General features: G+C 41.8%; 3 protein-coding genes across 7 annotated transcripts; 1 reads left to right on the forward strand and 2 right to left on the reverse strand.

Moving 5' to 3' along the window:
- Positions 1-710: 710 nt before the first annotated feature.
- LOC115754955 lies at positions 711-4,008 on the reverse strand. Of its 5 annotated transcripts, none has more exons than XM_030694156.2 (3): positions 3,776-4,008; positions 2,344-2,789; positions 711-1,880 (listed from the first exon to the last, which is right to left on the reverse strand). In XM_030694156.2, the coding sequence occupies exons 2-3, from the start codon at positions 2,755-2,757 to the stop codon at positions 1,038-1,040; spliced, it is 1,257 nt and encodes a 418-aa protein (XP_030550016.1). In that variant the 5' UTR covers positions 2,758-2,789; positions 3,776-4,008; the 3' UTR covers positions 711-1,037. The 5 variants fall into 5 exon arrangements, with proteins under 5 accessions (XP_030550016.1, XP_030550013.1, XP_030550012.1 ...); XM_030694153.2 differs by having other exon boundaries at positions 3,724-4,008; XM_030694152.2 differs by having other exon boundaries at positions 2,344-2,797; positions 3,776-4,007.
- A 6,313-nt stretch (positions 4,009-10,321) lies between these two features.
- On the reverse strand, positions 10,322-15,523 carry LOC115754937 (protein arginine N-methyltransferase PRMT10). The gene is made up of 8 exons (XM_030694133.2): positions 15,233-15,523; positions 14,473-14,665; positions 14,246-14,351; positions 13,124-13,313; positions 11,501-11,683; positions 11,343-11,426; positions 10,780-11,004; positions 10,322-10,634 (listed from the first exon to the last, which is right to left on the reverse strand). The coding sequence occupies exons 1-7, from the start codon at positions 15,434-15,436 to the stop codon at positions 10,828-10,830; spliced, it is 1,137 nt and encodes a 378-aa protein (XP_030549993.1). The 5' UTR covers positions 15,437-15,523; the 3' UTR covers positions 10,322-10,634; positions 10,780-10,827.
- Positions 15,524-21,893: 6,370 nt separating this feature from the next.
- LOC115754963 (probable receptor-like protein kinase At5g20050) lies at positions 21,894-23,597 on the forward strand. Its single transcript, XM_030694163.2, has one exon. It carries the CDS (start codon positions 22,094-22,096, stop codon positions 23,435-23,437), a length of 1,344 nt encoding a protein of 447 aa, XP_030550023.1. The 5' UTR covers positions 21,894-22,093; the 3' UTR covers positions 23,438-23,597.
- The last annotated feature ends 1,121 nt before the right edge of the window (positions 23,598-24,718 follow it).

Here is a 24,718-nt window from a genome sequence, read left to right on the forward strand (position 1 = left end):
AGATCGAGATGATTGATGCATTTACTTAGTCTGGTACGCAAAAACTAATTTACGACGAGCTCCATTGCTGTCGAAAGATCTGAACTGGTGGATCACATACCCAATGAGCTTATTTTTTACGACAAGCTCCATAGGAATATGTGGTTATGCAATGAAAGCCTCACTCTCTTTCTCCTGAAGAAAGCTACAGTCAGTAGAAATGCATTTGGTTACACTGTTAGCAAGATGCTGAACATGACCTCCACTTCGATGACCGATCGACTTTGCAATGAACACAACTCGACAAGATTCAGAATGAGTTAATTAACTTGCTTCACTCTAACTGGAGGCTGAGATATCATCTTGACTTATCATCTTCTTGCCTGGACTAAAAAGAGATGCAGTCGAATTTAGTCCAATAGGAACTATGTTGCTTCAGCAGCTTCTTCCTGTTTCAAACCTGAAGTGGATACTAAACACGAATTTACAGATCGAAATCTGATTGCCAAGTGATCAGCAAAAGAGTTGGCTTCATATGTGCCATTTTCATATTCCTCACTATGTCTGCATAAAATATCAAGAGCGCAACTAATTTGGTGTTACAGATTCTCTGATGCAGCTTTAGCTAATGCTAAACCAAAACAGGGTAGAATTGCTAGCTTTGATATGAACAAGGGCACATCGATCGAGCTAAGATTCTGCTGCATGGTTCTTAAGCACATCTGAAAGGCAATAACTTGGCACTTCACAAATGTCTGCAGACTACAGTACACGTATGAAAAAGTTTCCAAGCAATAGAAAGAGCAACCGATGGTAAGTACTGCAAAATACAAGCTTATCTTTGACGACCAATGCTTTGAAGTCCACGTATGAACATTTGAAACTAGAGTTTGCAAAATAAAACTGAAAGCAATCAGGCAAACCATCAGATCCTGTTTCCCAGCAACTGCTCAAAGGTAAATGACAAGGAATCGGTCTATGACTCTAAGTTTAAATGAAGAAAGAAGACATATTCAAGTGCTTTCTTCGACTAATCTAGAAGCTATGATCTGTAGAAACTAGAAACTATGATCTGTAGAAACTAATCTTCTCAGCTCCTTCAAATGTTCATCATTTGATATGTGGAGTGAAAGACGAAGGTTAGTCACCAGCGCTTCCTGTTCCCAACTCAAAGGTCCCGATGCATGCAAGGCCTCCATTGTGCAACGGTAAGCTCGCAACTCCAATCTATGTATTTCGGCTTCCAGGTTTTCTTTCGCCAAAAGGAGATTCCTCCTTTCTTCATGTTCCCAGTGACAAGTGGATTGAGCATCACCTGTACAAGCGCAAACATTTTCAACAGGAGAAGCAGAGAAGTCACGAGGACATATGTGACTGTCATTTCCGCCAATGCTACAACTACCAACTGAGCATTCATCGCCATCGTTGTGACTGGATTTTGCGAGTGATGCAAAACAACGACCATCCGCATCAGTTGATTTAATCCTCTTCGCATCCGCGTCAGTAAATCCACTTATTCTTCTTCTCAAAGAAGACTGTAAGGTTTCTTGATCCAATGTGTCTCTTCGGATGGAAGCCACATTGATCTGCTTCAGTTGTTTAGGTGTATCTGCAGCAGTTACATTTGGGAATCTTCCTTCTTTATCAGTAACTTTATAACTCGTAAAAGCTCCAGAAGTTGTTTCTGGTACAGAAGAGCCATTCAAGCATGGCCTTTTCAAAGATATATGTCCATTGAAACGATAATCCTGCAAATTTACGCCGTTCTCAGCGGTAGATAGATTGTTTTTCTGAGACAGCTTCTGCATTGCATGTTCCTCTTTACCTGGGAGGTTGGGATTCTTGTCATACTTCAACAAAGGCATTTCCTTGCATTTTCCTTCACAGACAATTGCAGAATCCTGAATATAGAAACGATGTCGAAAGTGAGAATAAACAAATGCAAAGCAAGTACTCACATCTTCAATTCAACTGGCTTGCATTGTCCCATTTGTCATAAGTAAACAAGTGTTCACATCTCTAATTCAACTGATTGGCATTGTCCCATCATAATATACACGCATCAGTATTCACATAATGACTAGCATATGACAGGATTCTAATTAACTGTTAACTCAGAGATTTGACTGCAGACGGTCCATATGATTTCGTTCATCTGTATACCAGAAGAAAGAAACTTCGGGTATTCTATTTAGAGACCTTGCTGGTAGAACTTGTTAACTAGCAAAAAAATGAACATGACAGGGGAAAACCGACTGAACAAAGTGCAGCACATGCAAGCAATTGAATGTTTCACACAGATAACTATGCAGATCAAATGAAGATATCATGTGACTAAACATAATTGAACCTTCAATGGTTTACCTGTCCGATTAAAGTCCATGAACCATCTTGCCAAGACTGTCTCGGCCGGATGTCAGAACTTGTAACTCTTAACCGCTGAGAGCCTCCCAGCAACCTAACCAGATAGTAGTTTTTTCCCAAAGCCCTTGAAACTGTAGCCACTTTCCAAGAGAAACTATCGAACACCTCAACAACATCACCGGGAACCCAATTGCCCGAAATATCCAGCAAAGGTGGGCAAGGCCTGATGGCCGTACTCAATACCCTCTCCAGAGTATTTTTTACTGCGGCACCATTGTAATTATAATATCGGACCATGTAGTTGCAGCCATTGCCAGATATTATCTCTGCACTTCGCCAGGAGCCGGAGGGAAGCTCTTTCATATTCAATACCTCCACTCTAGTGCCCTTCTTATATCCCATCTTGACTACCATAACTGGGGTCTACCGTTCGCTGGGTGCCACGCCTAAGAAGCTAGTGTTGACCAACATAAGAATCAAAACAGAAGAGATGGCAGACATCAGCCTCTCACAATCAAGGACATGGATTCATAGGAAGTAGAGCTTAACAAAAGCATTCATCTCATAAAAGAAAAAGCATTAACATTCACAAGAAAATATGACGTTCCAGACTCCAACACCAGAAGGCATCAAAAGAGCAACGAGATTAAGGGCAGAACACGACATTAAGAGGACCTATCCAGAGTGTCCTCTCACGAAAAGGATACACAAAAGCTAAGATTGCAGGCATCAAGATGAGATCAATTCCAGAGAAAAGAAAAGAAAAAAAAAACTTGCAATGCATAAAACTGGACCGGGACAGAAAGACTGGATGTAACGTCGAATAATCGAGATTATGACAAATTCAAGGCAGTGTCTCAGCTTCACCCATCTATTATTTCCTTTGCCCGACAATCAAAAAGAGCATCTAACTGGAAAAGCTCACAACAAACATCTCCATGTAACCATGAAAAGGACAAGAAGCTTCTACATATCTAAGCAAAGAAAATTCCATTAGCAGTATTTTTTCCTCAGAGCCCCTGTTTGGTTGGAATCCAAGCAAAGAGAGAGAATCCCACTTTGTAAATTTCATAACTTTACAGATGTTGGGAAAGAGAAACAACTCAATCGAGCAAAATATGACTGCTCCGCTTGATGGGCCTGTTTAGCAATCAAAATTGCCAGAGAAAAATTTATTCAAGTCATGATCAAATACTTCATTGTTTCCCTCTGCTGTCAAAGCAACAAAACCAGAGTCAAAGAAATTTGGGCAATTTCTCAACTTTCACGTCAAAGGATTGAACTTTAACCAATAATCCACGGAAACAAACAGAAACACATTGATGAAAAAGCCTTAGAAAGACGACCCGGGAGATTAAACGCCCAAGGCAATGAATGAACCTCCAAGAAGGTAAGGTTAAAGAGCTGCAAGAAGGGTGGAAATTTGACTGACCTTCTCCTCCTCTCGATGCTGAAGGCTAAACTGTGCAGGAAACTTCTTGATGCTGCTCTAATGGGGGGCTTTGTGATGAATGCTTTGATTTGATGAGGAGGAGCAGTTCTCACTGTTGATGGGATGTTTTGTTTTCTTTTTCGCAAAAACATATGAAGATTGCCCCCAAAACAAGTTGCAGTTGGAGGTTATTTTGTCCCTAAAAGCGAAAATATAGGTTTCATGGGACATGATGGATAATTTGTTTTAGAGAGGGATTTGGTAGCATGAGATCTAAAAGTAAAAGATAAAAGGTATTGAAACACGATGATCTTTTACCTAATTTTTAATAAGGTTCTTGAAGTTTTATTTTTTGCACATTGATCATTTTATCGTATATGATCCGCGTCAGCACTACCGGATACTAATTGAGAATATATGGCATTTTTTTAACCTAGCGCTTGATCTGGATAAGTAGAAAAAGAAAATTATTCAGGCTCCCAAAAAGCCCGTGACCATCACAAACATTCTCGCACAACCATTAGGAAGGGAGTGCTAGGGCGGGCAAGGGTGGCCGCATCGTTACATCACCGAGGCATGGTGAGGATCGCCGCATGCTTGTCGACCTACGGCAACCACCCTGGGACCATTGCTACTTCCATTGGAGCGCACACAAGAGAGAGAGAACGCGAACTCGGCCTAGACAAACTTGGCCAGGGTCACATGACCCCAAGCAAGATCTACCTAGGGTCTCACGACTCCGGCAAGGTGACATTGAGGGTCTTCCTGTTGATTGCGAGCCAAACCTAGCTTAGGTCGCCTGACCCGAGTCAAATCTCCTTATTTTGGTTCGAGTTTCTGTTTTTTTTTTTTCCCTAATTGAACACTTATTTTTTTTAATATTATTCATTTCTTCTTCTTTTCTTTTTTCACTTTTTGCAATGCCACATTGGACAACATGTCAACTTCGGTCTATAATTTTAACAAAATGATCAACTCGAACGGAGGAATTTACAGTTTGGGGACTCAATTAAATAAAAAGAAGTTCAAGGACCAGATTTGACAATTCCAAAAAAAGTTTAGGGACCTCTTGTATGCTTAACCCAAAATGAAATTGTTACGTCTTTAGTCCCAGCACTTTGAATATGAGGATAATGGCATGGATAGTCTCTCAACTTTAAAACTCCGTTTGTTTCACGAAAAATAAATAATTTACAAAATATTTTGCAGAAAACAATCACTTATATTACTTAAAATAATTAACTAGTGAAAAATATTTTCATTATCAACAATAATTTATGTCCAAGCATTTTCACGGACGATGAAAACATTTTTGTTCGTTCAAGTTTTGTAAGCGATACGTACAATCGTTTTTTATAAAAATATTTTCTAAAGCAAATAATTTTCCACGAAACAACAGAGCCCTTGTCGACATTCAACTTCGTCAGTGAATTTTGGCTACTTTCGCTCTTGAACTCTTATTCGATGTTCGATGTCGTCTCCAAATTTTCTTCTGTTTTCCATTTAGTCCATAAACTTTTCGATTTCCGCTCAATGTAAATCTCTAGTTATATGAAGCCTCATGTCACATGTTTTTTTCGGTTGATCTGGCTTGCCACCTGATAAAGGCCAAAAAAAAAAAAAAAACAGTTCCTACGGTTTTGCAAAGATAAAGGGACAAAAAGGAAGAAAAAGAGTTAGAGGAAGCTCTTCCAACCTGCAAAATGTGATCTTTCTGAGGTATTCCCTCTCTCTCGCCTTTTCTCTTTCCCTTGTTACCATAAAATTGATCATCTTTTTAAGACAAATTGATTTAAGAACTGTGGCAAAGAATCCTTGTACAAGTCAAAAAGTCTCTTCACTTGCCACTTTCCTCAATTGGCAGCCTACCATAGAGACAAACCTCTATGTCAAACCCACCCAGGAAATTCCTAAGGCAATCTCTTTTCCCATTAAGGTTAGGGACAAACCTTAATGCGTGTGGCCGAAAACAATAGGTTTTCAGTCAATTATACGGTTGACGTGGCACAACCAAGCAGATGCTTTTCGAGTCTGATGTCCCCGATTGATCTGCGGCTTTAACCAATTTTCGCATGCTGTGATGTTCGAGCCCTCTTTGATATTCGTAAGCTTCTTCGTACGCTCTTGTTGCTCGCCACGACTACTGCACAAACTACCTTCTCGTTAGGGCTGCGATGGTGCAAGATTTAGTGAGGGAGGTAGAATAATTTGCAAGGCGACGTAAGGAGTAGTGTAGGTCCCCCGCCCCACTATTTATGGATGATCTATTTTAAGGTAGGTTAAGTTCCTAACATAAAATTAACATAAAATAAGAAACTTTACGATTATCTGTTCCAAAAAATTGAAACCAAGCAGTGAACTGGTCAATTCCTAAACCGAGCCGGTTCTAGGTGGGTTTTCGATTTGAATTAGGCCCGGTGCTCGCCTCCAGCTCTGCTCCTTAGCATCTTCAAGTCCATCGTCGTCGCCGCATATATTAGTAATACATAAATAATTATTCCATGGGGGGTGTTTTCATTTGTGCAATTGGGTTTAAAAAAAAAGGAAATAAAAAAACTTGTGAAATTGCTATAAGTGGATCACATAGGTCCACGTGTCATTCCCATAACAGTAGGGAACGATAAAAAAAAATTTCTGGTCCCTTGTAAAAGTTGTTTTGTTCTTATTTTTGTTTTTTTCTCGTTTGACCTAGAAGCGTTCAACACGGGGCACTATTAATTATTGTCCATAAACATTGGAAGATGAGGATGAGTTGTCTTGTTATAACAAACTTCGATTTGGAAGTATCATTGGCACATGATTTAGGTGTTTAGGTATCGAATTCATTAGGGTTTGGTATAGAATATTACTTGCGTATATGCTTGGACGACTCTTCTGAATGTTGCTTCGAGGATTCTTCTAAAGAGCAAGTTTTTTTGGGGAAGACCTAATTTCAGTTGTTCATCCAAACCAAAGGAGAAGGAAAGAGAAGTGAGAAGGCAAAAGGAAAAAAAGAAAAAAAGAAGAGGGTATTTTTTTATGATAAATTGGAAAGTTTGGGCTAAATTTGGAAAAGAAGGAAAAAAATCATTCAATGTTTTAGGATTTTGTGCGAAACTAGTCGTTTCATCTACTTCAAGGATGAATGTGCACTCCTCAATGGAAGTGGGCCTGCTCGGTAACAATTCTGTTCCTGGAAATAATTTCTACGGGGAAACGATTTTCTTTTTTAAAAATTATGTTCTCGGGAATAGTTTCCGAGCATGTGGTAACTATACAAAATTTATATTTACGGGATAGAATAAGAATAGAAATGCGTTTGGTACGATCCTAAAACTATCTATTCCCAAATTTTTTATGTAATTATAAAAATTCCGGCGGAGGCGGTGGGGATCGACGAGCCGTGGCGGCAGAGGCAACTGGTGATGGACTCATGATTGCAAAGATGAGCATTAAGTTACATTGAGCGTATTTTTCTGAAATGATATTATTTCTCTTTTTGTTCTAAAAAACAAAGAAGCTACTTCGCTTTCTTATTTCTTGTTTCTGTTCCAAAGCTATTCCCTAGTCATTTCCGAGAACAAAAAAAAAAAAAATCAACTATTTCAAAGAAAAAAAAAACATGAAAACAGATGACCGGAAACGTTATCAAACAGGCCTTAATTAGTCGTGCGCCGAACGTGACCGGAAATCGGACTCGAATTGGGCTAGAGTCGACGCTAGGGAGAACACTGCTAAGAAACTCTGACTTATCGGGGAAGGACATTGCAAATATCAAAACATCAAAGGCGTTAATGGCCCCCACTTCTAAGGAAAACAATATTTTTCAAAGAAAATTTATATTTGTGGTATTCAATTATAACCAACCCCTCCCCCCAACCCCAACCCCAGCCCCAACCCAATAACTCTGGTCGGGGCGAGAGGATGCAGGAAAGGAAATAGGGCGAGAGAGAATGAGAGAGAGAGAGAGGAAGTTCATCGTCACGGGTAATTTTGTTTTCTTTTTCTTTCTGCTTTCGCTATCGAAAGAGTTCATCCGAATCCTTAAATTGCCGATCGATGAAGTATCCAACGCTAACTTCATAGACCCGCCAAAGAATGCCATCCCAAATGGCCTAGCTAGCTACATACTTTCTTCTTTGTGACCCACTCATTTGTGTCGGCGGCACCCTTAGGGACCCCTTCTTCAACCCTTTTGAGTCTCAACATGGGGGCTTGATGGAATTGAAGGAAGATTTAGGTTAAAACCAGAAAAAAAAAATATTTACACGTGAAGTGTCCGGCGACCGGGTAGAGACGAGGGAATAAAATAAATAAATAGATAAATAATACAAAAATATTAGTGAAAATTATCATGTCTGCGTCGGCGGCGCCACATCAGAGATATCCGATCAAAATTGACCGGATGGACTGAATTACCACAAATACAAAAAGTTTAAATTGGCACAATTATAATAAGTTTAGGATGGTTATATATATTTTGCAATTTTCCCGGTATTCGAGTGCAAATTAGACGACACTTTTTGACGCATGGGGCGGGGCAAAAAGCCGATGGCTGGATCTATAAATTCTCTACGTCTCTCGTCGATCCTTCTTCGATGGTTCGCTCTGTTTATACAGCAGATCTGGCAGCTCTATCGCTTTTTTTTTTTTTCCTTTCCAGGATGGGGCGATTTGCTTCGGAGTCACGGCCACGTTTCCCACGTTCCTTAATAAGTTAGAGACTTAACCAAAAAGAGACCGAGCAAAAACCCCCACGTCTTCTCAGAAAGAGGCTGCGCAAAGCCAAAACCTGTGAGGTTATACGATTGAGTATCGAGTCAACAACTCCGTGTTCTTAAAATCAATCGTGTTCGTAACTTGTTATTCTATCCGTGCTTTAGTCGAGAGCTCGATTTTGAGAATGCATTTTTTCGCTGACTCCGACCACCCCGAGTCGCACGCCGAGAGGCGTAGATTAACAACGAGTTTGTCCGCGTTTAAGTTGTTAATAATCTCGATTATCGATCCCGTGGACCGGTTAAGTAAAGGTGGGGTTGCAATTCTAAACCTAACTAGATTAGGCTTTCTGGGTCCGCCTGCACCTAGTTCAGTCAAGCCTTTCTCCTTAATCATCTTCTTTAGTAGTCACGTAAGATCGTCGGCGTCCATGTCATCGATTTTCGGCTAACATTGGTCGGATGAATTAAATTGGCACAAATGCATAGGGTTTAAGACTAAATTTATCCAATTAAGAGGTTTAGGAGTGAATCGGTATCGATGCAATGGGTTTATGACTTTTTTGTTATTTCTCCCGACATCACCTGGCTTATCCAAAATGGAAAAAAAAAATGCAATTTGGGTGGCAATGTGTCAGAATTAGAAGCCATTTACTATAATTCTTCCTTCCAAGGTATATCATCCACATAATCACTCTTTTTTTTTTTTTCCCCAAGAAAGAGAAAAGAAGCAAACTAAATTGCGCATTCCTTATCAGTGCGAGCAAAGCCAGAGAATAAGAGCACAGAGAAACAGAAGAAGCGGGATGAGGTGAATAGCATTCTCTCCTGGTGACTTGAGGTGAGCACCACTCTCCTTCTTGGTCGAATCGGACGAGGGATGACGGAACAGCGGCAAGTCATTGGCAGACGGATTCCTCAGCGCCGAGAGGGCCGCCGATGCCGGCAACAAGTTCACCAAGAACTCATCCGAGTCCCGCGACAAGCTCGACAGTCTGTGCATCCTTCTGGAGATGGGAAGAACGAGAGAACTCGGAACTTAGTTTGAATCCTCTACCTCACTCTTCAAAAATCGCCAGACTCTTACAGGCTATAAGAGGCATAGGACTTGAGGCAATTTGGCAATGTTAAGCTTCGGGAAAAGCCTGAAGTAGAGGAGACGGGTGAGGTGGCTTTAACGTGAAAAAGCATTTTGGAGGAGGAGAAAATGTGAGGATGTCAGCGTATGCTGGAAGCTGCTTCCAGAGTAATTAAGGCATGCATGTGCTTGTGATGCATTAACTTCAACACTTGGAAAAAAACTTATAAACTACATAGATAAGCAATGATATAATTGGATCTAAGCTTGGGGATTGCAACTGAGCAGAAGATGCTTGATCCAATGTCGTATGACCTCTCTCTTTCTCTCTACCAAGAGAGATCAGAACTATTCATCAAGTGGTTTCACATTCACAACTGAACACTCAGATACATAAAATGCAACACTCGAATAGAATTAACCGTCTATTCAAAACCCTCCGATATTTCGGGTTTGATTGCTTGTGCAAATCCACCAGCTTCAGGGCAGAAGTCGAACCCATCTACCAGACTTCTAGTCACATCAGGCAAAGCTAAGAATCACACCCCTGTAATATCTTGATCTCCTATGGCATCAGCTTATTACAGAAGTCACAACTGCGGTTTCGCTACTCGCTACACCGTCATATCAATTACCAACGTCTCATGGCTGCAAATTTAGCCTCAGAATGAAGATCAACTAGATAAACTAGTACATTTAGTTGGCTCATCAACTAGATAAACTAGTACATTTAGTTGGCAGTAGACTACACTTAGTAGTGAATGCATGCAGTTTAAAATATTGCTCACCATGAAAATATTAGCTTGCAGAGGAATGAAAGATCTACACCACATTTATAATTGTTCCCTTGGAGCAACAACCTATTTACAGATTCCAGAAGAAGAAAATCACTGGAATTCTAGTAGGAGCATGCTTTCTCCCAAAACAATCGTACATTGCTTAATTAAAGAGGTTACAACAATATGACTTGGAATATTGAGAGTCAAAAAAACAGCAAAACACTCCAAAGAGAGCTTTGTCGACCCAGAAACCGAGGACCTGTGCTCCAAAACACAGTAGGTTACATGATCCCGAAACTCAGGCTCTGGAAAACCATAAGCAAACAAATATTTTAGGGATGGCAGTGTCATAGTAGATCAGAAAAAGATCAGGCGCCAACAGCCTTCTCAAATGAATGGAAGTAATCAACCAAAAAAAAAAAAATGAATGGAAGTGCTCGGAGTACATGCCTGTGGTTAAAGCTGAAACCGGATAGTTGTTTTGTAACTTTCATCGTCTCATTCAACGAAAAACGTTTTTCTGAAAGGCTGAAAAAGATTGCCAGAGGGTTGCTTGACTCTGCCATCCAGCTCAACCTCCATTAATCGATGATTGTCCTTTGAACGGGTCATAGCAAACGAAACATCAACATCATCCCCTTCATAAACTGGAATGGCGGGATTTAATAGGAAAACCTGCACATGCAAAAGTACATGAGAAAGGGATGGTATGATTGAAGAATTAAGCAATCAAGACAAAGTGGAAAATGATCGTGCGGCGGTTCTCATATATCATCTCTAACAGAGGCAAAACCTTGGGAAAACCATATTCAAGCATCTAAGCGATGGATGGCGAAGCTCTCATAAAATGGAAAAAGCTTGGAGAAGAACCGTTCTGGCTTAACTTAATACTTTGCCCATGCACATTCACGATGTTAAATTTGCCATTTACTGAGACATTAATAGGCTACCCACTTAGTGGCATAAGGGTTAGTTTGTTGTTATTCTGCACATATTTGTCAGAGGAATACAACCTGCTGTCCCCAGTGAGTGCCATTGTCCACGCTAGGTGCTGTAGTCAACTCAATCTCTTTCTGAGCTGGATCTTCCATTCTTCCCTGGGGGTAACCAAAACAGGGAAGTCAGTCATAGTCCATTCATAAATGTCATGGACGCACGAGTACCATCTTACCCGGAAATGGACATCAAACCATCCGCTAAAACCACAAAGCCTCGTATTACATTTGATCACTGATGAGAAATTTGATCTAAGTTCTGCAATATCATTTACAGTGGCAGTCAAACAGTCTATCTCCTTCACAGTGGCCGGCGTCCCTATAACTTGATTCGGATGAAGGTTGTTCCACAAGGATGTCTGCATAATTTAGCATTCTTTTAATAGGGAAGACCAATAATATTTTGAATAAACGTGCACATGGACAGAAACATGTTGACATTCTTTATGCAACAATAACAGAACAGCAAAATAAAGTATTTGGCATCAAGATACACTTTAACCCATTGAGTTCCAAGCAACAACATACGTCAACCAACAAGGCAATCAGTTTTAGCAACAATCACAGTTCATGTCTCCATGAAAGTGGCTCATCTAGTGACATAAGTATACGAGATTTGTGTTCAGTATATGTCAGAAGAATGAATATCTGTAGAACGATGTTGTATTATCAATATTGATCAGTGTTAACCTGATTCTCCTAATTCATCGATTGGTCCAACCCAAGTGATCACTCATGCAAGAAAATTTGAGCACAACTTGATTTGATGGGTCCAAGGTTGGAGATGTCAATTCTTGGGTAGACATCGAATCACAAGACTAGCTGTCAATTTCGAGGCTGCTGATCGACTACCAAGTGACTGCTAGTCAATTCCTATGGTTGTTTGTCGATCTTCCAAGGGGGTTTTTCGGCTTCCTAGACCGGTGGACGAATTGGGAGAGCAAAGTCCTAGTTACTATGCATCTTAAAAGTGTTGTCAGTTTCCATGAATCATAATGTGTCTACACTACTGTCCAGAGTTATTATGGTTTGCTTGATTCCAAGAGTCATTTACATTTGTTTAGTCCCTAAACAAAGTTTCTCTACAAATAGAGGAGTCATCTCACATGTACAGGCAGACTTGAATTCGACAAATACATGAGATTTTCCTCAAGTGAGCGACTTTCTATTTTCGGTCCTTTATCCTTGACTGGTGGCATGTTCCTCAAATACATTAGATTTTCCTTTGGAGGTGATCAAAAGCTTTGTATCCTTGATTGGTGGCATGTTCCTTTTTGCCTAGGTGATGAAATTCATCAATCCCAACCTTATTTTCACTCATACACGCTCCATTTATCCCTTCCATAAACCATTTCCAGTAAACATCCTTCCATATACTTGGCACAGAAAACACGTTTAATAATCTCTCACTCCCATCACGCATCATCACCAAGCTGGAAAAGTGGATGAATTACTCAAAATGCTATACAAAGCAGAGTGAATAAAAGGGAGGCAAGGGTCGATTTTATGCATAATAGATGTCACTGGGAATACAAAGTACTAGTCATGCTCGCATCGAGGCCATCAGAATATGCTTGTGAATGCATGTATACATGAAACAAGCACATCGGAGTGATGTATTTACGCATGCAATTGTAGCACATGACCTGCCTATTGAATTCATTAATGAGTGGATCTTCTTATTGTCCATCCTAGTGTATAGCGCATGATTAAACTATAGGGCATAGCTATGATTGGACTCGGAACACGCTAAAGAGGAAAGATGTGACATCCAAAGGACCACAATTACTAGGACACACCTGGAGATACCATTTTTTCTGCTCTTCAGCAAATGGTTTGGTCAAGATACTCATATCGACGCCATAGCAATTCCTAGTATCCTCCAGAAAACAGTGCCAGTCATCCATCGCTCCTTCGTAGTCATTCGATTTTTGATCCGCCAACCCAGACCTCACTGGAGCCATCCACATTCGAGCATGACTAGGATACCTGCCAAAAGGGAATAAATGATCAGACAAAGCAACGTTTATAACCATCTTTGTGAAATAAAGATATGCATACTAAAGCCCAAGGTTGTCAACACCCAGTTTAAGCCTTTTCTTTTCTCAAAGAAATATAGTATACAGTGCCTAATTTTGCATCCATCTTTTGTTTTTCGCCTATTTTTTCTGGTGCACGTGTTCGACAATGAATAATTCTGAGAGGGGGTGGTGGAATCACAATATGTGCAGTCACATGGTAGCACCCTGGCTCTGCCACTGCAAGAGGCCGGAAGATACAACCACTCTTCTTTAATGCTTCATAGCACATGCGGCAAAGAGCTGCACATATACCACAGAATAAACTAAAAGGATGCTGAACATGTTGAGGAGAGCTTCTATTTACATGCCACGTACTCTAGGCTTGGCAGTAGGTGCACGAAGCAATGTGCGGAAGTGGAAAGCAAAATGTAGTGTGTGGAAACAGAAAGCACCGTTGATTTTTTCCAAAACCAGCTGGACAAAGCCCTCAAACACAACCACACATTTTGGGTTGAGTTCTTATGAACTTGTAAAAACTCAAAACGATTATACATAGGCACAGACGTAAATGTAACATCCCAAAATCAACAGAAGACCTAAAGCAAGTAAAGCAAAGGCATCTGACAAGATGCATTTCAGTTTATGTAAGGCTAGTTCTCCGAAATGAAGGTCATAAACCAAAGAAAACTAGGAATGCCCAGACTGATGGTTACATATGTGGTTTCTGCAACTCCAACCAGGGCAAAAGTGTAAAAACTCGGATAAATAATGAAAGGGCAGAGGGCACAACAGCCTACCCCAGGGCCCAGACTACTACTACTACCAAACAAGGGGAGTTTACTTTGCATGTAAGTCAAGCAATTTAACTAAAAACCATTTGGATTTACCAAAAAAACTTACATGACTCCAGTTGGCTTCAGCCAGCAGTCACGTGCACAAATCACTGAATCAAACATAGACTCGCGCAGAAGGAAGTATCCCATCCATTCTGATATGATCACATCAACTGCAATCAAAGGGTTTTCATACTGTTGTTCAGGATAACTAGGCATGACGCATATTTACTTCAGACTAAAGATACATGGCATGAAAAACAAGTATGAAGTCATAGGATGCCAAGCTCTAACCTTTCTCAGGGAGACTAACATCCTCCATTGAACCCTCAATCACTTCAATGACATCTTGAAGGTTATTTGCTTTTACAAGAGCTCGGGCATGCTCTGACATCTTTGTCGCCTCAACCGCATAAACCTTCCTTGCACCAGCTTGTGCCGACCATATTGCAAGAATACCACTTCCTGTTCCCACATCCAGCACAGTCTTCTCGACCAACTCATCAAGTCAGTGCTTGTTCAAACATATATAAAAAAAAAAAAAAAAAAAAAAAGAAGAAGAACTTCATATGTTTTCCAGTGCCGTTTGAGCTCATGATTAGAAGCAAGAAATTCAACACTCCTAAACTCTGCCCCCAAGGACAAGAAGAAACCCAAACAATCAAAATGCCATTAATTCAGCTCACCAGCGTGAACAGATACTTTCTTGCATATGCTAAATTGTACATCATCCAATGCGCGAACCAAATTCCTCTCAGACACATCAGAACTTGAAAGCACCAGCACAAGCTTCACTTGACAACAAACTATGAACTCACTTCTTTCTTAACGAAGCAAACAACACTGCAGCAAAAAAAAAAAAACACTAAAGTTTAAGCTTTTATCCACTAGTCATCCACCGGATCCAAAAACATACGAAGACTCGACTTGACCCGACCCACAACACAACTGAACCTATTACAGAACAATAAGAAAAGGAAAAAAAAAAAACCAAACAAACAAGAATGGAGCTAAAGCAGAGACATTTCCACCAGTAAACCCGGAAAGACCGTACCTTTCCGAGGAAATGGTGCTTGTTCTCGAAGATGGCGTTGTAGTAAGCGTCCATGCGGACGCGATCGGAGAGCATCTCCTTCTGGTGGTAGAGGAAGGCGTAGGTGCAGAAGTAATTCGCGAAGTCGACACCCTTGTCCACCGCCGCGACGCCTCCGAAGGGGCCCGTGCGGTCGCCGGCGGGGCCATTCCCGAAGCTGCCCATTACTCGGAGAAACAAAGGTTGAGCTGAGGTTTTTCTGGAAGGGTTTTAGGGCAACGTCGCTGCGATTGCGGCGGCAATGCAACAATGTCCCCCTCACGCAGTCAAAAGTTCCACTTTCCTTTTCTTTTCTCTTTTATTTTTTGGATGATATAACTTTTTTTTTTTACCACTAGTAACTATGTTTTTTTTTTCAAATAAAAAAAATTATTAAAAAGTGCCCACAAAGTACATACTAAGTTTGCATTTTTGACCCAAAAAGAAAAGTTTGCACAAAAAAAAATACATATTAAGTAAGTAATTACGAAAAGGTTTCTAAAAATGTTAATTGTTTTGTGCCGTACATAATCGATGCTTTTAAAATTAAGTTAGTTCGGATTAATTAGTTAATCAATACCAAAGAAAATTCATTAAAACAATCATTTTTTGTAAGCTTGCCTCGAGCTATTTGTCAAAAGGACATTGAAGATGTGAGTTCTCCGAACTTATCGGATATTATTATTTGTTCTTTTGTTTTGACCCGTAAAAGTTACAAAATTCATCGATCAAATTGGCTAATCGGCCCCTAATCCTCGGCATACGATTAATGCAGCATTTGCTCATACCCTAAGCTACTAGCGATGGAATGCTAAAACACACAAGCCACCCAACACCAAACAAGACCTACCTACCCCCCCCTCTCGGCCCCCAAGTATGGTACCCTCAAACTCAATGTTGATGGCTCCATCCGTCAAGGCAATACAATTGGTGCAGCAGCGGGTATTCTTCAAGACCACTAGGGACGCTATTGCGGCGGATTTGCCCAAACCGTCACGCCCCGATCTTTGAGCACGCGGTATCCTCGCTAACTCGTCCCTCGGGTCATAAAGGATAACGTCTCAAGCACGCTACCGACCTTTGAGATCAACTATGCATGCGGAAACGTATAACACTCCTAGACAATATCATATCACGGGGATAGAAAAGCGGGAAATGTGTTAATGCAAAAATATTATTTTATTGACAGACTCGTCTTATCCAATCAAGACAATACACTATTTAACTACATACTTTGGAGTGGGTAGGGTCAACTCGTATCTACTCCGGGTAAGGGGCTACGTCAACATAGCCCTCAACATCAATTTCAACGGAACCCTAAACTCCATCATTTCGGACCTGAAAAAGGTTAAACACGACGGGGTGAGAAATAAATCCCAATGAGTCAACGTCTAAGCCCGACTTGGGCGTTGATTCATTCGGAACATCCTATTAATCAATCACATGTAATTTACCCGTCAGGACCACACAACATATAAGGACAACTTGATACGTCGGTCACCCCAAATCAATTCGCTAGCGGAATATCATACGGTTGTCAATTCACATAATACCACACACGGTTCGGTCGACATAATTAGGGCTATTTAATTAGGCACACTAGTCGGTGGGTGCCAATGCTCTAGTCAATCGATGCTCTCTTTGGTAAGACAAGGCATCATTCCATTTCTTTCAACCATGGCAACCGATAATCCCCCGGGTACCACCGAGACGAACATATCCGATATCATTCCCTAGTATCCTCGGGCTAACGATCATAATTCCCCTAGTACCCCGGGCCGGACATAATAGATATAATGGATATCGTTCCCTAGTACCCCCCAGGCCAACGATAATGATCCTCCCGGTACCCCCGGGACGGATACATTAGGTATGTTAGGCATCACCCCCTAGTACCTCCGGGCCGACGAAAACCATTACATGGCCACACAAGCATACCCATCGATCAAGCTAGTTTATCAATTTTCCTTATAGGCGGATGTTCACACAAATGTGCACAAAGCCTAGACCCAAGGCCGTTTTCACATCAATACATGCAATTGGTGCCAAATATAGTCATACGAATGTATGAAACTACCCACTAAACTCCACATGCATAATAAAGCTATTTACCCCCAAACTAGACATCCAATCCACCAATGGTCAATCAAAATATTCAATCGGACAATCGATTTAGACAATCGATTCAAGCAAACCAATGAATTCGGTAATGAATATTGACCGAATTATGTGCAATTATGTTGAATTCAAGAGACAATTTAATATTAACCGATTCAATTAGTCAATCGATCGAACGCTCGTTTCTAATCCATTGCTCACTCTCGATCAATCAATAACGATCATTCAATCAATCAATCTCATCTAATTAGCCATAGAATCCTAGCTAATTAGATTAACTTAACCAATTAGGGTCATTGAACTTAAACCAAGTTTCTAATCTAAACCGGCTCTAATTGAGCTACCTAAACACCTAATAATCTAAATAAACTAATCCGAATGTAATTAATGACCTAACCAAAGATTAAAGGTCGACTCACCATTAATTGAGCGAGATTAGGTCGATGACGGTTCTCGGAAAAATCCTCGACACGAACTTTGGGGCTCGAACGGTCCGCAATCCAAAATCCTCAAACTATGGGTCCAACTTCCGGCTAAATTGGTCCATGGTCCTAATATAAGGCCCAACTTTGTGCCCAAATCAATTGGGCCTCGGCCCAGCTCGAGGGCCCACAGAATTGGGCTCAACAGATTCAATTCAACCCCCAAAACAGGGCACCCACAGTAGAAACAGGGCAGGCAAGGCAGGCGGTGGGGTGGCTGTTCGCAGCTGTGGCGGCTTTTCCGGCGGACGTTGAGGCGGCGGAGGGTGACAGGAAGCTTGGGGAGACCGTAACGTAGCTGGAGGTGGTCGGCGGTGGCTTGAGGTGGCCGGAGCAAGCGTCGGCAACAAGCAGAACCGGTGCGAGCCGATTCGCGGGTGCAAGGGAGCAGAAACGGGGGAGGTGTCGGGGGCCGTTTCGGAGCTGCGGCGGTGACGGGGCTTCGTGGGACCGGTGGCGATGGTTTGAGGGAGTGTCGGGGAGTGTATGATGGCCGGAGGTGGGAGGAGAAAGGCGGCGGTTGGAAGCTGGACACGTAACCGGTGTCACAGAAACTCAAAACAGAGCGGGCCGGGGTTCAAGGTTGTTCCAACCTTTTCGCCGACTTCGTGGTGGCCGCGGGCGACTTCGCGACGGCCGCGGGCGCCGCAGGATGGTTGATAGCGATCGGGGGAAGGCTGGAGTTGCCGTGGAAGGCGGCGATGGCGGTCGGGACTCAAGCGGCAAGTGCCGAGCAGCTGCAATAGCGGATTTGGCCTAAAATAGGGCGAGCCACCCAACATGATTCCAGTAGGTTCTCCGGCGACTCTAGCGGTGCGGCGACGGTCCGGTGGTGTCGATGGGATTTTATGAGTGTCGTAGTTTGTCCTAGTAGCTCGTGCAGTGGGTCTAATGGTCAAAAAATGAAGAACGAAGAGGAAGAAGGAGGGTCTTTGCAAGTCGGTTGAGAGAGGGGTGTATGTGTACTTGTGCGGCACAAAGAGAGAGAGAGAGAGAGAGATCTGAAATTTTGACCAAGTAGGCTAAGATGATAAGGTGGGGCCCATCTCACTAATAACCTTGTCTTTTAACAAATAAAACCCTAGGGGCATTTTTGTAATTTCCACTTTGGCCAAGGATATTTTGGTAATTTCATATCCTAGATAATTCGAGCGCCTGGAAATCCGATGGAGGGTTAATTAACCCGAACTCGAGTCAATTTAGCCCGAACGAGGCTTAATATGACATTTCTAATTTTAGGACGCGATTACTCATTTAATTGGAATTTATTCCAATTCGAGTAACGATCCCGGAAATTTCCAATTTTTGATTTCTAATTTCTTAATATCCGATCTTGGGCATCAAATTAAAAAATCCCTAGTCATCCCATAGACTAGATATCACTATTTTGATCACCCAATTTTCGGGGTGTTACACAAACGGTGCATGCCATCGAACCGGAGCAAGTGGAAGCCCTAGCTTGTCAAACTACCCTCCAGTTTTGTATTGATCAACAGCGATCGCAAGATCCTTTTGCCTCCAGCGCTCCGCGGGTGATTATTGAATCAAGTTGCGGCCACATTGTTGCCGATCTTGAGCAATTTCGTCATTCGCCTTCAAGCGCCATCACCGAGGGTATCACTGAAAGAAGTGACAACAATGCGTCGTCTTGGTCATCCACTCCCATTTTGTACGATTGTCTCCAGCTGATGGACCGGGCTTTGTTACTTTTGGGCTTTCAACACTACCCTAAGGAGCATAATCGGGCTGCCCATTGGCTTTGTCGGGCCCAAGAATGTGGGTTTTTATCTAGCGACCGGTTTGACTCACTGCCCTCTATACTCATGGCCATTCTCTTCTCAAGGCCCATCCCAGCTGTACATGTCTTCCAACTTAGCAATAAAACCGTGTTTTCCGACCAAAAAAATTTTGGCTAATCGGCTAAAAAAAATTAAACCAAAAAATGCCTGCATAAATTGTTAAGTTGCAGCTTACTACTGGGTAATCCTACTCGATTTTAACAATAATTTTAAAGACAAAAAATATAAATAATGTTAATGAACAAATTTCGAAAAGGAAAGGAACAAAATTAAATATATCATCTCCCATTTATAGTTTGATAGTAGTAATCATGTATAGGGGAACTCGTAGGAGGTGAAGTGAAAACGTTTGAACTTCCCCCTTGAAATTTATGAGAAATGCTCAATAGAAGAAAATTGCTGGTAAGACCCTATTTGCTTCATCGAAGATAAATGATTTAAAAAATGCTTCCTTAAAAATAATCATTTATATTGCTTACAAAAATGAATGAAAGAATAATATTTTCATTATTTATAAAAATATTTAGATATAAATTATTTAGATGATAAAAATATTTTTTATTTGCTAATTTTAATTCATATATAGAAGATTAGGGGCACAAAGGCGGGCAGGGCAGGCTAAGGCAGCTAGCAAGTTTAGCCAGATCCATCCTCGTCCCGACCTCACACGAGGCCCACAATTTTATGGATTGTAGATTTTACCTGCTCTATTCAAGGGATTGGGGGCGGCCCAAAAGAGTATCGGTCCGATGTTACATTCCATGAGCACCGTACATACATGACATAGAAGAGAGGACTTAGATAAAAATAAAAATGAATGAAATCGGATGAATTTGCTTCCCTGCTACCAAACTACTATTGCTTAGGGCGTGCTCCGGGAACAGAAATTTAACAGAAATTTTTTTTCGTTGTCAAACGCGTGTCTCTATTCGGAAATTCGTTCACGAAATAGAAATGGAAAAATCTATTTCTGATCAGAAATATAGTCCGGAAAGAGAATGGTTGTCATTCGCACCCTCAACCTATCCAATACTACTGCTGACAACTTTTGTACGTATATACCAAGTCTCATACGACTACGATGAGTAGACATCTTGGTCAACGGTGACGAAACTTCTCGACTTTACGTAATCTGAATGAGGTATTGTACTCTCATGTCATTTCTTATGCTACTCTTTAATTTTGTGACTGTCTTTATTTTTTTTCCTAAAGACTATTCTCGCGTCATTTGTGAGAGATTAGTTGGTTGCGCATTCAGCACCGATCTCATACGAAATTGATTGTGTTTGTCCATCTCATCAGTATCATTAGTTGGCCTAATTCCAAAGTTTGAATAGTCAAAACCCTAATAATTCTTGTTATATGTACACACAAAAAGACACGATTAAATTAATCATACAGGTTAACCTCGGCGACCAAGTAAACGAACCAGAGGGTAAGCTTCGAATCCGGCAATAAAAATTTCCTAATGAAGAACTTCCGGATCCGCTCACTTATCTAGTGGACAATTTTTTTTTTGGGGGGGTCAAAATCTAGTGGACATTAGCATAAACAAATAATTCGTGTCGATGGCGAGTTGGTAACCTGCGACTTACAGCAAAGTTGCAAGAAAGAAGTATAGACGGAGAAATTAATGAACAGGTCAAACTCTAGGATTCGCACTGGGTAGTCGGTCCTTTCAAAAGACTCCATCGGTTGATATATATGGATAAATGCGTTGGAAGTCCTAAAATTTGTTACGAAATTACAATTGAATTATAAAACTTTCAAAAAGCGCAACTAAATCCTAAAACTTGTCGGAAAGTGCAATCGAGTCTTAAAACTTTCAAAAAATGCAATCAATAAAAGAACTTTATTTCACTAATTTGACAAGTTTTAGAACTTGATTGTACTTTCGTGACAAGTAAAATTTTAGGACTCGCATTGCACTTTCCTAACAAGTTTTAAAACTTTCAGTACACTTGTCTTTAATATATATGAATATGGTTTTCGGAAAAGCTGACTAATGAATACGGAGTCGCCTTGGCTCGGTCAAGATTTTGGAGACAGAAACCTTAGTTAATACTCGTTGCTAACCATGATTAATTTTGAAGAAAGGAGAGATTGATTGAAACTTAAACGAGAGATTGAATTAACTAAGCAAGTGGCCAATAAGACAGCAACAACCCTATATACATTAATGGCTACGAAGTAATATGTTCAACTCCACAGGGAGTCACTAATATAAATAAAAAAAGAGACAGCCTGCGACCTTTCTTGGTGTTCTCCTGTTCATACCTTGATCAAGTCCAGTCTCCTCCAAAATTTCAAACATTTGCCAAAAACCTGGACACGAAAAAGGGTTTTCTTCTGAGTTTAATGTTGGAAACTTTCAGCCTGCCATTTCCAGGAAAATGTTTCACCGCCGTGTGGATTCGCAATCGTGAATCAGAGATGAAGTCTTGATGGAGGACCAGAAAGCAAACTGGATCGGTTGCTCATCGGTTCTCGCTCTGATCACCGTGATCGCCGTTGCCCGTGCGACCCTCCGGCTTTCCAAGGCATTTTACCTTGTTGTCGGTGTGGACGTTGCGTTGATCCTCTCGGTCTTCGTCTGGCTTGTGGTAAGGAGGCACTACAACCACCGGCGGGTACTGCTCGAGTCACGCTTGGCCGAGGGCCGTGAGCTCAGGATCGAGTACAGTTTCCTCCGCAAAGTCGCCGGTGTCCCGACCAAGTTCCGGTACAAGGAGATCGAGGAGGCGACCGACGGCTTCCAGGCCCTGCTGGGCCGGGGCGCTTCTGCGTCGGTCTTCAAAGGGATACTGAGTGACGGCACAGCCGTAGCGGTCAAGCGTATTGATGGCCAGGAGCGTGGCGAGAAAGAGTTCCGGTCGGAAGTCTCCGCGATAGCCAGCGTGCAGCACATGAACCTCGTGCGCCTGATCGGCTATTGTTGCGTCCCTTCTGGGCCGCGCTTCTTGATCTACGAGTTCATCCAGAACGGCTCGCTGGATTGCTGGATTTTCCCCAAGTCGGGCCGGAGGAGCCGGCCAGGAGGCTGCTTGTCGTGGGACCAGAGGTATCGGGTGGCGCTCGACGTGGCCAAGGCGCTTTCGTACCTCCACCACGATTGCCGGTCTTGCGTCCTACACCTCGATGTCAAGCCTGAGAACATACTCATTGATGAGAATTACCGGGCTGTCGTCACCGATTTCGGCCTATCGAAACTGATGGGGAAAGATGAAAGCCGGGTCGTCACTACTATTAGAGGGACAAGAGGGTACTTGGCCCCGGAGTGGCTATTGGAGCACGGAATTTCCGAGAAGTCGGACATCTATAGCTACGGGATGGTCCTACTTGAGATGATCGGAGGGCAAAGGAACGTGTGCTTGATCGAGAAAGGGAACAGCCGGGCAGGGAGGAAGTGGCGATACTTCCCCAAGATCGTCGCCGAGAAATTGAGGGAAGGGAGGCTCATGGAGGCGGTCGATCGCCGGCTGTTGGCAGACGGGGGCGTCGATGAGAGGGAAGTGAGGAGGCTGGTTTTCGTGGCCCTATGGTGCATCCAAGAGAGGGCGAGACTCAGGCCGAGCATGGCCCGGGTGGTTGAGATGCTCGAGGGCCGCGTGGCGTTCGACGAACCCCCTGATACGGCGATGATCGTGGTCGACCTCTTATCGGTTGACGAGGAGGAGCAAAACAATCCGAATTGCCCTAAAGTTGCTGGATTAACAGCACATACTGTGGAGTCTAATGTTGCAAGTTCTTCAAATTCATTTGCAATGTCTGTTCTCTCTCCCAGATAGCTCCAATGAAATGTGCCATCATCAAAAACAGGATTGGTTGCTTTTTGGTTGGAACTCCTGATTCTTTTGCCTCTTTCTGTCAATTATTTTCAAACCATTCAACTGTCGATCTCTTTCTCTGCAAAGGATGAATCGAGGTTTTGATCTGAGCAATTGGCATAATCTTTTACTTTACTGCAGAAATCCTTAAACAGCAAGAAAGCAAAGCTCATGCAAACATTAGAACAAGGGAAAGATCATGTCCCTTCTTACCGACTTGACAATTCCTGGCAATTTCTAGATGAATTTGCCAGGAGAGTGGCTTTTCCAGGGATGATATTTTTTGGCAAGTCATTTTCCAAGTTGCCTTCATTTGGTCCCACAAAATTTAGGGTTCCTGGTCAAGTGGGTCTACAATGTACGCTCTCAGCTGTCCAAATTTAATATGGAGTGCTGGATTCGTGCAACTTTCTCGGCCTCTCGAAGCTTGTCTCCGAAACCGCTTCGCGAGTTCGACTCGGAAACACCGTACAAAATGCTGACCTTCGATCGATGAATATACGATGATTTATAAAACAGTAAACATCTGATCGAATTATTTCCTATGAAACTACTCTCGCAACTGTCGTTTTTCACAGATCCTAGGACGCCGTACTTGGGTTGACTTCGACGGTCCGTCTTCCTATCCTTATACCGTGTATTATACACAAGAACTTGTGAATATCTTTGTACTTCATTTGTCCTAGGTTGAACTTGTAAAGCATTTGAATTTAGACTCCGGTCCATCTAATTATGCATGCTTTGATAGGGACTGCGAGGCCCAGCACCAAATAATTTGGTTGAGTCAATTTTCGTGCTCTACATAGCCGCATTTAACTATGAATTCCTTAACTAGACTTAGGGCTGAGCATAACTGTGAGGACCCGAATTTTCCGCCGGTTTAATTAGTAAGTAAATCACTTTTCAGATTTACTTGCTTTATGGGATTTTCATTTTTATTTTGAAGTGATGTATGTCTCTTTGATATAAAATAAAGATTTTTCTTTCGACAAAAAAAAATTAGTGAGTAAATCAAGTGTTGTGATTACGGTTATGTAGTAAATGAGGAATTATATGAAGTTAAATGAAATACGAGTTTGAGGATTGATATTATGTCATGTGATATTACAAGTTATGGATGATGAAATGAAAGTTGGCTTCGGAAATTGAGAGCGATTAGAACGTGATCAGAGCTTGGGATTAAGGACGGTCCCTCACAAATTAGAATGGGACCGGTCCCGACATTGTGGTATCGAGCGGGGA

This window comes from Rhodamnia argentea, chromosome 4, assembly GCF_020921035.1.
Source record: "Rhodamnia argentea isolate NSW1041297 chromosome 4, ASM2092103v1, whole genome shotgun sequence".
Lineage (NCBI taxonomy): Eukaryota > Viridiplantae > Streptophyta > Magnoliopsida > Myrtales > Myrtaceae > Rhodamnia > Rhodamnia argentea.

Coding starts and splice junctions, on each gene's coding strand:
- LOC115754955 (XM_030694156.2), bottom strand. CDS start 2,757: ATGGTAGTCAAGATGGGATATAAGAAGGGCACTAGAGTGGAGGTATTG. Junction 1,881..2,343: donor CATGGACTTTAATCGGACAG/GTAAACCATTGA, acceptor TTCTATATTCAG/GATTCTGCAATTGTCTGTGA.
- LOC115754937 (XM_030694133.2), bottom strand. CDS start 15,436: ATGGGCAGCTTCGGGAATGGCCCCGCCGGCGACCGCACGGGCCCCTTC. Junction 11,427..11,500: donor GGTTTGATGTCCATTTCCGG/GTAAGATGGTAC, acceptor GGTTACCCCCAG/GGAAGAATGGAAGATCCAGC. Junction 11,005..11,342: donor GCACTCACTGGGGACAGCAG/GTTGTATTCCTC, acceptor TTGCATGTGCAG/GTTTTCCTATTAAATCCCGC.
- LOC115754963 (XM_030694163.2), top strand. CDS start 22,094: ATGGAGGACCAGAAAGCAAACTGGATCGGTTGCTCATCGGTTCTCGCT.